At 41.4% G+C, this 12,022-nt stretch overlaps 2 protein-coding genes across 2 annotated transcripts; one reads left to right on the top strand and one right to left on the bottom strand.

The window, feature by feature from the left end:
- Positions 1-4,174: 4,174 nt before the first annotated feature.
- On the top strand, positions 4,175-6,535 carry LOC116195183. Its single transcript, XM_031524173.1, has 2 exons — positions 4,175-4,610; positions 4,785-6,535. The coding sequence occupies exon 2, from the start codon at positions 4,842-4,844 to the stop codon at positions 6,303-6,305; it is 1,464 nt and encodes a 487-aa protein (XP_031380033.1). The 5' UTR covers positions 4,175-4,610; positions 4,785-4,841; the 3' UTR covers positions 6,306-6,535.
- A 1,177-nt stretch (positions 6,536-7,712) lies between these two features.
- LOC116194742 (cytochrome P450 76A2-like) lies at positions 7,713-10,113 on the bottom strand. The gene is made up of 2 exons (XM_031523632.1): positions 9,099-10,113; positions 7,713-8,555 (listed from the first exon to the last, which is right to left on the bottom strand). Exons 1-2 carry the CDS (start codon positions 10,026-10,028, stop codon positions 7,941-7,943), a joined length of 1,545 nt encoding a protein of 514 aa, XP_031379492.1. The 5' UTR covers positions 10,029-10,113; the 3' UTR covers positions 7,713-7,940.
- Between the last annotated feature and the right edge of the window lie 1,909 nt (positions 10,114-12,022).

The raw sequence follows: 12,022 nt of genomic DNA, 5'->3' as shown, positions 1-12,022 counted from the left end.
GAGGTATAACAGTCTTTTTCTCAGTCAATTATAAATTAGAATAAACACAGTAAATTAATTTAAATAATTCGATACTTGTCATCTTTACGAAAAAGTTTTAAATTCGAATCATGTGAATGGAAGAGTTTTATCCATGTATTAGCCGATCCGACTTGAATTTGAATTAGTTGAGATTCATTGAATTTTTTTAATCATATAATTTATAAATTAAAATAATAGCGAAGATTATATCAAAAAAGAATAAACAAATGGAATGGGAGGGCGTGGTTTATGACTGTACAAATCAAAATCAAAATCAAATCACTCCCCGATCGGGCTGACTTTCTCGGTTCATGCGCGTGCTTGTTGGAGATTCTTTCTTCCCCTTCAAATAATTCAATGGGCCGACTCATGCCTCGAAGCTCCTCATGCAGTGAGCCTTGTTTCGATTGGGAAACAAGTGTGTACTTCACGCCATTTGTAAGGTAAAATCTTACTTTTTTTGGGACTGTATACTTATATTGAATACAATATGTTGAACTCCGGTTTTTAATCAAAGTTTGAAATTCTCCTTCAACGGAAAAAAAAAACATTGTTATATGAACAAGGATATATGGGCTTTTCTGCATTGGACTTGTGTAAATATACTAGTAGTTGTTTTACATTTTACATTAATTATTCACTTTTGAAGATTTCTACTTAATTATATTAGGCTTTTAAATCTCCCTTTAATCGAAAAAACTATATCGTTTCATTAATTATCTACTCTAGGTATGAAATAACTGCAATAATTAACATCCACCAATAACCGTTGCAATATTAGAAACGAGCTGCTCGATATGGAGTAAACTCCGACGCAAAACACTGACATTGTATGCCGAGCGTAATCGTTGGACATTTCTTCCGTAGCAAGAAAAATAATTGCCTAAAAGAAAAATCTGATGCAAGATATTGACATTGTACACCAAGCATAACCGTTGGACATTTCTTCCATCGCAAGAAATGTTTGAAAGAAATAAGGTAAGTGCGTACATGGTCAATAGAAGAAAAATGCAGCACACATATCAATGCCTCATTGTAACCTAACGATAGAGTTTGATTTATTTAGTCATTTTATCTATGAATGTACTATCAATGTAGTTTTGGTAAGCTGTGGAAGGTGTTTTATTATTCACGTATGAGGAGTAAACTCTCCTTCCACCAAGAAAGAATGATATAGTGCTTTCGCCTAAAAAGAATGATGCAATGACACCCGATTTCAAATGAAAATTCAATAATTTTCAATTCAATTCTCATTAGTGAAATTATTTAAGCCTTTTTAAAATTTTATAATTTAATTTTTGATATTAGATTTGTAAACCTTTGGTTAATCGAAACAAGTCGGTCCTTCCACCCAAAAACAAAGCAATTAAACAATACAGGTGGAATCGGCACACAAAAACAAAAAAAAAAAAACCCCAATACAGGTGGCAGCCGCCGCCATTTGGAATATTCGCATCGCAGAGGAGATTTCCTGCTTCACCCTTCAAGTTCGAGTTCAACATGAGGGCCCATTCTAAAGCAAGGTGCTCGAATTTCTCATTACCTTTTTCTTAAAAAAAAAATTATTGATTCTTTAACCAAAAAAAAAAGAATTATTATTTATTTATTTATTGGTATAAAGGCTGAGACTTGACTTACGGTTAAAACTGAGAAGGGTTCCCTACCCGAAGGTAAACGGGAGAGCCGGCCCATGAGCCCCTATGAAAATTAGACGCTCACCCCGTCCCCAAGAATTAAGGCCGACAAGAATCGTATGGTTCATTCAAGCCCAGTTGATCGGTCGACATTTATCTCCCAAAACTTGCATCAAAATGTACCATAATCCAAATCCTCTCTATACAACTACGAGCAGGGTCAATCGTAATAGTGCATGCTGTTCGACCTAACTAGGCTTCGTCATGCATGCTCTAGTAATTGCTCATGTGAATGAAACGTTTAGTTTCTCGAATACGATTTTGACAATATATGCAAGAACGTCTTGATAGTAGAACGACAAATAAGTCATGGAATGGATATCCTAGGCAAGGACGACTGACTCTTGAAGGGATGAGCGGAAATATTGCACCTTATATATGTCCCGTGATTCCGATCTTAATTGAATAATTAATTAGACATAATCGATGAAGTCACTACGGATTCTACATCACATTATATTGAATCACAATGATGATATTTCACAAATTTGTACTTTATTGAGGTTAAGTTAGGAGGATATATCCAACTAATCAATCTCTTTTTGTCATATTTTTAATCATTTGAGCACCCCGATTGGGGTCACCTGCCGGCTCAGACCAGGCCGAAGACCCCAATCGGGGGTCGATTACTGGCGGGGGTGCGGGGTGGCTGGAAGGGCTCCCTGATCAGCCCCTCGTTTTCCCTTTTTTTTTTAAAAAAAAAATTCAATTTATTTCGTTTAAATCTCTCAAGTTTTTTTGTGTGCAATCATGTCCATGAGAATGTAATAACATCACCATTCAATCCAATTTTAGACGAAAGAGTAATGACGTGATGCATGGTGAAAATTTTTAAACTTTTCTTGATGTACCATGTTAATTTTTTGAAGTATGATGCACTATAAAAATTGTTTTCAAACTATGACATGTGTTGACATTTTCCCTATAATTTTATAAAGTAGATATATCTCTATCAGTCATAGACACCAATGCGTTTGTTTTCGGAGTTAAAGTCACGAATTTGTGATTGTGATTGTGATTGTAGAAGAAGACAAAAATATATGGGGCCCACCAGTTTGACTTTTGAAATATAAAATGAATGGAAGGTAGAGATAATTAATTGTAATGAGATTGTATTTTAATAATATATGGGGCCCACCAATTTGACTTTTGAAATGTGTGTTTTGTTGTGTAGTGTTTTGAGTTAAAGTTAAAGTTAAAATCTTAAATCACGACTTTGAAAACAAACGGAGCAGTATATTTGATTACAGCTTGAGAAACGGAAACTACAGAGCATGGGCCAGCTTGAGAAACGGAAACTATAGAGTTGCCCTTTCCTTTTTGCCTTTGCCCTGACTCGAAAATATATATTCCTTTGCTCCATAAACCTGCACCTCGGGGCTTCAGCTGGTTGGGAATTTGACAAAACTCTCTTAGCTCGCCTAGAAGAACAACAATTATAGCACAAGCAACTGTAAGTACTAACTTTTTTCCCATTAAATTTTGTGTATCTTGTCAAATTTTCGGTAGTTTAGTACAAATTTAGCAAGTATACTTTCATGAGTTTTACTAATTTAAGACAACTTATTGACATGTATATATGATAAGTTGTGCATTTGCTTACGAGAGCTTTCGACCGCTCCAATTTTCTTTAAACTCATGCCGTCTTCTTAAGTTTCAATATGGTCAATTCCATATAGGAAGATAACTGGTGACATATATGACCGGGAAAAAAGAATAAGAAAAGAATGTATAGAAAGGCCGAACATTTTCAAAAAGAAAAAGGAAAATCAACATTTTTTTTTGGTTAGAACAAAATATTTCTTCATTTTGAGTGAGAGGCGTAGATATATCTACTAAATTAATTCTTGTCCGAACTTTGATTTATTTTGATCACGAGATACTCCCACCGAATTTCAAAGTTCATGAAAGGAAAAAAAAAAAAAGCTATTTCAAAAAAGAGATAAAAGGGGGAAAAGTCTTAAAGTGTAATAAAATGATTGCATCAGCATGTAAAATAAGTTACTTAAATTTATAGTAAAATATCTAACATTAGGTAAATTACACCTAAATCAAATCGGTTGCATATTTTTAGAAATTAATTGGTAAATTACTTAAATTTTTAATAAATTATATGAACTTCGAACCGTTTTTATATTATTGGTATATCATATGGATTTTGAACAAACTTCAATTTTTTATTTTCTTTTCCCCAAAAAAATTTATCAATTTTTTCAAACAAAAAGGCGTTACCACAAACGGCGGGAGGGAAGAGAAGGGCCCATCACAACAACAACAGATATTGCATACGCCAGGAGATATGCGCCCAGTTGATACCGGGGGGAGCGGGACCCCCTGTACCCGACGAGCGCATATATGGAGGACCGGCCTCGAACAAACACACACAAATAATCGCACGCCAACTGTTCCACCCCGGCAGCCCAAGAATCCATAACGAACAACGACGCCGACATAATCCCGGCAGAGGTTTGGGGCCTGTGCCGCCTCCGCCACGGCAAGACACCGGCTTCTCCTCCGCCGGCAACACCGTCTACAAAGAGGAAGCCGACAAGCGACAATGATTCCCAGCACTGACCCTTCCCTTTCCCCCCCTCCTTCCTCTTCGTCTTCTTCGTCTGTTCCTTCCGCTGCTCTTCGCTTCCCTGTAAGATCCGCTCCTCCCAGACAGCATAAACCCCAAAATCCATCAGACATTCCTCCTCGGTTGGACCGAATTTCGTCCCTTTCCTTCTCTTCCACCTTGTCCTCTGCCTTCTCCCCCCTCCGCCTCCATTATTTGACGGCGGCCCCCCTGTTCAAGGCCGAACTTACTCCCCTTCCCCCCTCTCACTCCATCTTCATTCCCTCCTCTGTTTCTCCTCTGCTGCTCGGCACATGCCCTTCAGCTGTCCGCCGGTGAGTCCACCGTTGGGCTGCCATTGCCTGATCTTTTTGCCTGTGGTGATGTTTATATTCGATGCTCGAGTTATCTGTACGAGATTAGGCTCGGTTCTGTAGCACATTGTTTTCACGGGGGAGCGGAGAGGTCTTTGCTTAATTGTTGGCATGCTTATATTTCCTCTGATGCAGGAACTCGGTAATTGAAGAAGTTTCTCGGTCCAAATCTGTTCGTGACTGGCAATCGGGATGAGAGCGAAAAGGGGGAAGGACACTTGGTTCAGTAGCCTCTGGCGTCTTTCGTTTAAGGCTCCTGAGGCGGAGAAGGGAGTGATCGGGATTTTGGCTTTCGAAGTTGCAGGCTTGATGTTGAAGCTGGTGAAGTTGTGGCACTGCTTGAGTGATTTGGAGATTCTCAAGCTGAGGGAGGAGATCTCAAACTCGGTTGGGATCAGGAAGCTCGTCTCCGAAGATGAAGACTACCTCATGAATATTGCATTGGACGAAGTGATCAGATGCGTGGTATGTGTCGCGCGGTCAGTTGTCCGGCTCGGGAAGAGATGCACGGAGCCTGCATATCACCGCCTGGAGCATTTCTTTCTGGACCCGGTCGGGAACAGCCTCGAGTGGTTTGGATGGGAATACCGGTGGAAGAAGATGAACAGGAAGATGAAGAAGATGGAGAGATTCGCGGGCCTTATGCTTCAGCTGATCCAAGAAGAGGAAATACTGCTGGAGCAAGAGCAGACTCTCCGAAGAATGAAGGTGAATCCTCGTTCGGAGAAGTTCAAAATATGCGAGTTCCAGCAGAAGGTGATGTTGCAACGACAGGAAGTGAGGAACATTCGCGATCTGTCCCCGTGGAATCGAAGTTACGATTATACCGTTCATCTCCTCACCCGCTCAATATTCACGATACTTGAGAGGTTAAGCTACGCCTTCGGGATGGACGATCCCGATGATTGTGTTTCTCAGAGCCACTCATTCTCTGCTATGATGCAGTCATCTGTTCACCCTTCAGAATATTGCTACAGTCTACCTGATCGGGATCGGATGACCAAAGCGTTGGCCCACATGGGACCTCTGAGAGGAATGGGATGCATTCATGGGGGGATCGACTCACCGGTGGTACAGAGATCCGATTCCACGGTGGGCGAGTCAGCTAGAAGAGCGAGTCATATGAGTCGAATTTATTCTCGACTCTCTGTCTTCTATTCGAATCATGGTGCGCATGCGCCCCTAGCAGCCCCACCGCACACACTTGGTGGAGCTGCTCTGGCGGTCCATTACGCGGATGTGATTGTGCTCATCGAGAAGCTTGCTTCTTCCCCGCCTCACATGATTGGTCTGGACGCAAGAGATGACCTCTACAACATGCTACCATTTTCTATACGAGCTGCCATTAGGGCAAGGCTGAAGTTCGCTTCCAAGGCCCTCAAGTTGTCCATTTATGATGCTGCCCTCGCCACAGAGTGGAGCACGCTACTAGCACACGTATTGGGATGGTTAGCTCCGCTAGCCCATAACACGATCAAATGGCAGAACGAGCAGAATATAGAAGAGCAACAAGTGGTGTTGGGGGCCAATGTTCTTCTCGTGCAGACCCTCTTCTTTGCTGACCGGGCCAAGACCGAGGCAGCAATCACCGAGCTTCTGGTGGGCCTAAGTTACCTTTCCAGATTTCATGAGGTGCTTCCTAGGAAAGAGCAATGATCGGTTAATAGAATCAGAAGCGGTTTTGAGGGGTAGTGACTCTGTAGCTGTTGGTGGTGATATGAATGGTAGTTCCCCGACTTTGAGGTCTTCCGGTTGTCCGGTTCACTTGTACTATACTTTCGCTCATAGTAGATGCTTGATTTTTCCTTCCCTTTTCAGCTGATGAGAATAATGTTTCGCTGTAAAGTCATTACATGTAAAGCAAAGAACTTTTTCGGCAATAATACCAGGGAATTTAGATGGAATATCACGAAAGTGCTAACTTCGCATTCCTAGCAAAGCACTCAAACCTCGAATGCTGATATACGGGAGACCTGATAACTGCGTTGTCCGTTCCTGAATTGCTAGTCTGGGGAACTGGTAACGACAGAGTTCTTGCAGCTGAGCCATGGAATGCCTCAGATTCAGCTTGCAGCTGCTCCGGAAGCATTTTTGTTAGAAAAACGATTTAAGTTGCATCAGTAGTACTGCAAAACCGGGTAAAATGGTAATCCCTATTCACAGCATGTCGACGAGGTACAGCAGTTTTTACCTCATTCTGCTTAGCCTCGCGAAATACATTTTATCCACGACCAATCTTCATGGATAAAATGTTTCATGGTCCAAGTCTACGAACCCTACTCTCACAACAAAGGCAGGAACCAGTTAGAAGGTATACGTGAGACCGGCTTCTTGTACACACAATCGATTGTACATATGAAACCATAAAGAGAAGAAGAGAGGTGTAATTCTTCAAAAAGAATGGCCATCTTCTGCTACAGCAATAAGCTTCACCCAAGGGCAACCTCTAGAGAAGCTTCTTGTTAGAGAGGCTACCGACAAGTTTAATGAAGACCGGATACTCGGGCAAGTCGGCCAAGGAACTGTCTGCAAAAGAATGCTGACAGATGGAAGAATTTTCACGATCAAGAACCAAAGAGATGCATAATGGGGAACTTCAAGAGTTACTCCCGGGGCTTTCAGACTGGTCTTGCTATACTAGACTAAGGAACTATCGGGCACCTGGATCCAGAGTACTTCAAGTCGAGATAGTTCCATATACAAGAGTTAAATGTACCGCTTCAGGGTGGTCCTGGTCGAGCTCTTGACGAGGAACTACCCGAGCTAAGGTTTTTATTTTATTTTTATTTCTCTCTCTCTCTCTCTCTCTCTTATGGGGTAGAAAGGAGTCCGACATATAAGAATCGAATCCAGGATTTCTTCACTTCAGGTAAAGGGGATTACATTATACTGAATTCCCTTTCTCAAATTTAAGGCAACTTTAATATGTAGACCGTCGATGGACCAGTTCCTACACAAATTACAGTTATATGAGCATTTATCATAGGACAATGGCCTGCCCTAAGGCACCTCTTTCGGGCAGTTTTTATTTCTCTCTCTCTCTTATGGGGGTAGAAATGAGCCTTACATATAAGAATCGAATCCATGATTTCTTCACTTCAGTGAAGGGGGATTACATTATATTGAATTCCCTTTCTCAAATTTAAGGCAACTTTAATATGTAGACCGTCGATGGACCAGTTCCTACACAAATTACAGTTATATAAGCATTTATCATAGGACAATGGCCTGCCCTAAGGCACCTCTTTCGGGCAGTTTCGAGTCAAACAAGGATTTGGGTTCGTCCAAATCTCATAGTCCATTACGCTTCTTGGGCACTGCAAGAAGCGGCTCATACTTCCTCATGGTCACGCCAAGCCTATCCCTCATGTCTATGGTCTTCGGGTCAATTCTGCTATCGAACTCCCAGTCGAACTCATGAAGCAACGAGCCGAGAAGAAGGTGCAGAACGCGTTGGGCCAGTGGCACGCCTGCGCACATCCTCCTGCCAGCACCGAATGGGATGAACTCGTAGTTCTGGCCCTTGAAATCCAGCTTCGAACCCAGGAACCTCTCAGGCTTGAACTCTAACGGGTCAGCCCACACATTAGGGTCCCTCCCGATGGCCCAAGCATTCACGAAGACCTGCGTGTTCTTGGGTATCTGGTAGCCCATGAATTCGGTGTCTTCCAGGGCCCGCCGGGGCACCAGGAACGGGATAGGAGGGTGCAACCTGAGGGTCTCCTTAACAACAGCTTGAACATACAGAAGTTGCCCGAAGTCGGACTCCTCGACCTTCCGGGTCGACCCGATTACTCGGGAGAGCTCGGCCTTGGCTCTGTTCATGGACTCTGGGTGAAGCAAGAGTTCGGTCAGTGCCCACTCTATCGTGCTACTCGTAGTTTCCGAGCCAGCCAGGAATATTTCCTGCAAAGAAAGTTCCATGTAAAATAAAGGATCCGTCATTGGAATTTTGGCTAGAATAGCGACCATTGAGCTCTGACAGGGAATAACGATCGAACACAAAGTTCCATCCACATGAAGACAGCACACAACTTTCTGTACCGATTTCCCCCATGATTAGCAGCTCTTTCCAAAATGTAAAAGCATCATTCACTGTCTCGGAATTCTTGCGCATAAATTTCATCTAAAACCTAACCACACGGTGTGAGGTGTAATTGACAAGAACATGTACTCTATATCTCTTTGGTCAAGGATCAAACCTACACCCGAATTATGATTAATATTAATCAACAAGTTGAGAATGCATCGTGGTATGGTCAGAAAAGGTTTCATGTAGAACCCCTTTTGAATCATATGACCATTTCTTGAAATAGTCATACCCGGGATTTGTTCATAATCGCCATAATCAACCTTTCTCTTCCATTAAAAATATGGCCAGTTGGCCCTTCATAGATGAGGTGCGTATATAGTTTTGATTCAATTAAACAAATGAATGATATTACTAACCAGTATGAATATGTTGAGGTCTCGGTCTGAAATTTTCGCGGGCTCGTCTTTCCCATTCCCTTCGAACTCCATCAACACATCCAAGAAATCCTTCTTCTTCTTGGTCTCGTCGTTTTTGCTGTCGACGAATTCCTTCTGTTCCTCCAAGCGCTCCTTGACGAACGTGGACGCAATCTCCAGTGCCTTTCCAAGGTCTCTCTCCATCTTCCTCCTCAGTCTTTGTGGGTCAAGCCGCCTCAGCCACGGGAACAGGTCCACCACGTTTGCGTGCCCTGTCCACTCCATCAGCCCTGTCATTGCGGTGAAGAACTCGGAGGTCACCTTCGAGCTCGGGTCCAGCAAGTCACGGGACAGCATCAGGTTCCCTAGCAGGTTGAAAGTCATCAAGAACACTTGCTGGGCCACATGGACCCCGTTGCCAGGCCTGGACTTGCATGCCGCGTCCTCCACCCACCTCAACATGTCGTCAACGCATTTCCTACGGATGGAGACAGTCTCGTTGAGCCGCTTACTAACCAGCATGTCCACCGTGACCAGCTTCCTCAGCACCCGCCAGTAGGCCCCGTAAGGAGCCAGGGCCACGGAGCCCTTGTGGTAGTCATGGACCCGCATCAGCTCTGTGATCGTGCGCTCGGCGAAATGGATATCATGGTTCTTGAAGAATTCAGCAGCAGCCTCGGCCGAGAGGATCACCATCGTGTTTATCGACCCGAGCCTCAGCCAAACGACCGGGCCATAGCGATCTCTCATCAGCGTCAGTGTCCGGTGGGGCATCTGGCCAAGGGAGAACAAATTGCCAAACACAGGCCATCCAGGCGGGCCGGGAGGGAGCCGCCCACGATTTCTGGCACCCTTTCTCCGGCTGAGCCGGAGGACGAGAACCAATGCGGAGACGACGAGGGAGAGGAGAAAGATGGATGTCCACTCCATGCGTTGGTTCGGTGGATTTGGTTTATTTGCTTCAATCTGGGGAGATACTAAATGAAATGCTTATTTGATTATGAGCCGCTTCGGCCTGAGCTTCCTATGATCTTGTCCGGAAGCTAATAAAATAATGTACCGAACAACGGAGAGGTGATGTGCTAATTGTTATGAGTCAACCATAGTGGCTAGGAACCTGGCAAGAAATGTGGCCTCCTATAAATTTATTATTATTTAATTTGTTTTTATCCCATAATAGTTTAATTAGTCAAATAAATAAATATATAAATTCTTGGCTGAAATAGTTTTACTCTAATTCCTAATTCTGTTCAAACTAAATTAATCGAAACTTATTGAACATTCAAATATTAAGACCCGCATTAAAAAAAAGAAAAATTTTTATAAGCGGTGGAGGAACCGGTAGATAAATACTTCTGGTATGCACAATCTAATTTAATTTAATTTGCAGCTGTCCCTAGGACATGAAATTAATAACCCATGTCGATCCATAAATAAATTAATAAATAGCTTTTGTTTTGGGACAATAATAAATAAATAGATTTTCATTTTCTTCGTTTTTCTTATTTCATCGATTGTACTTAGTTGGGCTGAAATCTCATATACAACACGCTTAAATTTATAAGTAAGGATTGAAGTGTGTTGGGCCGGAATTCTGGCGCAAGATCTCACCACAGATCACAATTGATTCTCACAATGGAACATATAAGGTGTCTTGGATGGAACAAATAGGGTTGTCTTGGGTGCCTATTAATTCTCATAATATAAATGTATATTAAATAGCTTTATAGGGTATTTGGCACATTAATTTTTTTTTAAAAGACACATATGATAACTCTATGAAAATAAAGTTATTCAACTCTTTTACGGATATAATTGGAGCTAGTTTATCAAGTTTAGATCAGTTTGAGTAGGCTTTTAGTTTATTTTTTATTCATTTGTATTCTTAAAGGTTTTAGGAGTTTTTATTAGTTTTTGTTTGGTTTTAGGTAATTTTGGAAATTAGTTCATTAATTGATCTTTTGCACCCTATAAGTTCTCGGTGTTTTGGACAGGTTTAACTCAAGTAATTGGTGCAAATTGCAAATGGATAGAAAGTTTATCGAGTTATGAGCGCAACAGTTTAGACAACGGGTGATTTAGAGTTTGAGGTTGAAGATACAACAGGTTTAAGTTCGGTGCACGCAGCTGTTTTACATATCTGAGAGGGCCCAGGCTGCGGATTTAGAAGCCTACACCGCCCTAGATCAGTCCATTTGGCCAAAATTCAGTGTTTTTGGATATTTTGTGTGGGTCCTAGGCATGTTTAGAGAAGAAAATTAAGAGGGACATATTCTGATTTATTTGGAATAATGTCATTGGGTCTTAGGAAAGATATTCTTTGATGCTTAAAATAGAAAATTGAATTTCAATTATTAGGAAATTATATTTGGGTGAGATTTTTGGTTCTGATGTCTTTCTCCCTTATAAAAGTCAAGGCTAAGGCATGAGTTTTGGGTGGACAGCTAAGGACAGAGGCACACACATCGTGTAAGATTAAACTTAATTTTTTATTTTCGTTGCATTAATGTGGTCTTTTTCTTAAACTATTGTTGAATCATTTTTATTTCAATGTCTATGTTGGATTCTTCCACGCTTTTTTAATTCTTTATGGGCTAAATTTTATATGATAGGATTGTAATTGAACCTGCATGTAATTAATTTCTTCATTTTCTCTTGATCTAATTAGTTTTTGATCTTATTCTACTTATCTTATCTTGTGCTTAATGCTTGCAATTGCCTGATCAATAATTCTTATGATTTGTTAATCTACAAGAACTTGGGAAATTGATATTTTTTCGAACAAGGATAAAGTGGTCTAAGTTCAATCTCGAGAAATAGAATTGATTAGCGGGTGAGATATGAATATACTTACACATATTAGGTAGTCAAATTAAAGTTGGGACTTAATGAATCTAGCTCAATCTCAATTCCCATAAGAATAT

Source organism: Punica granatum, chromosome 2 (genome assembly GCF_007655135.1).
Source record: "Punica granatum isolate Tunisia-2019 chromosome 2, ASM765513v2, whole genome shotgun sequence".
Taxonomy (NCBI): Eukaryota; Viridiplantae; Streptophyta; class Magnoliopsida; order Myrtales; family Lythraceae; genus Punica; species Punica granatum.
This window is presented reverse-complemented; position numbering and strand designations above follow the sequence as displayed.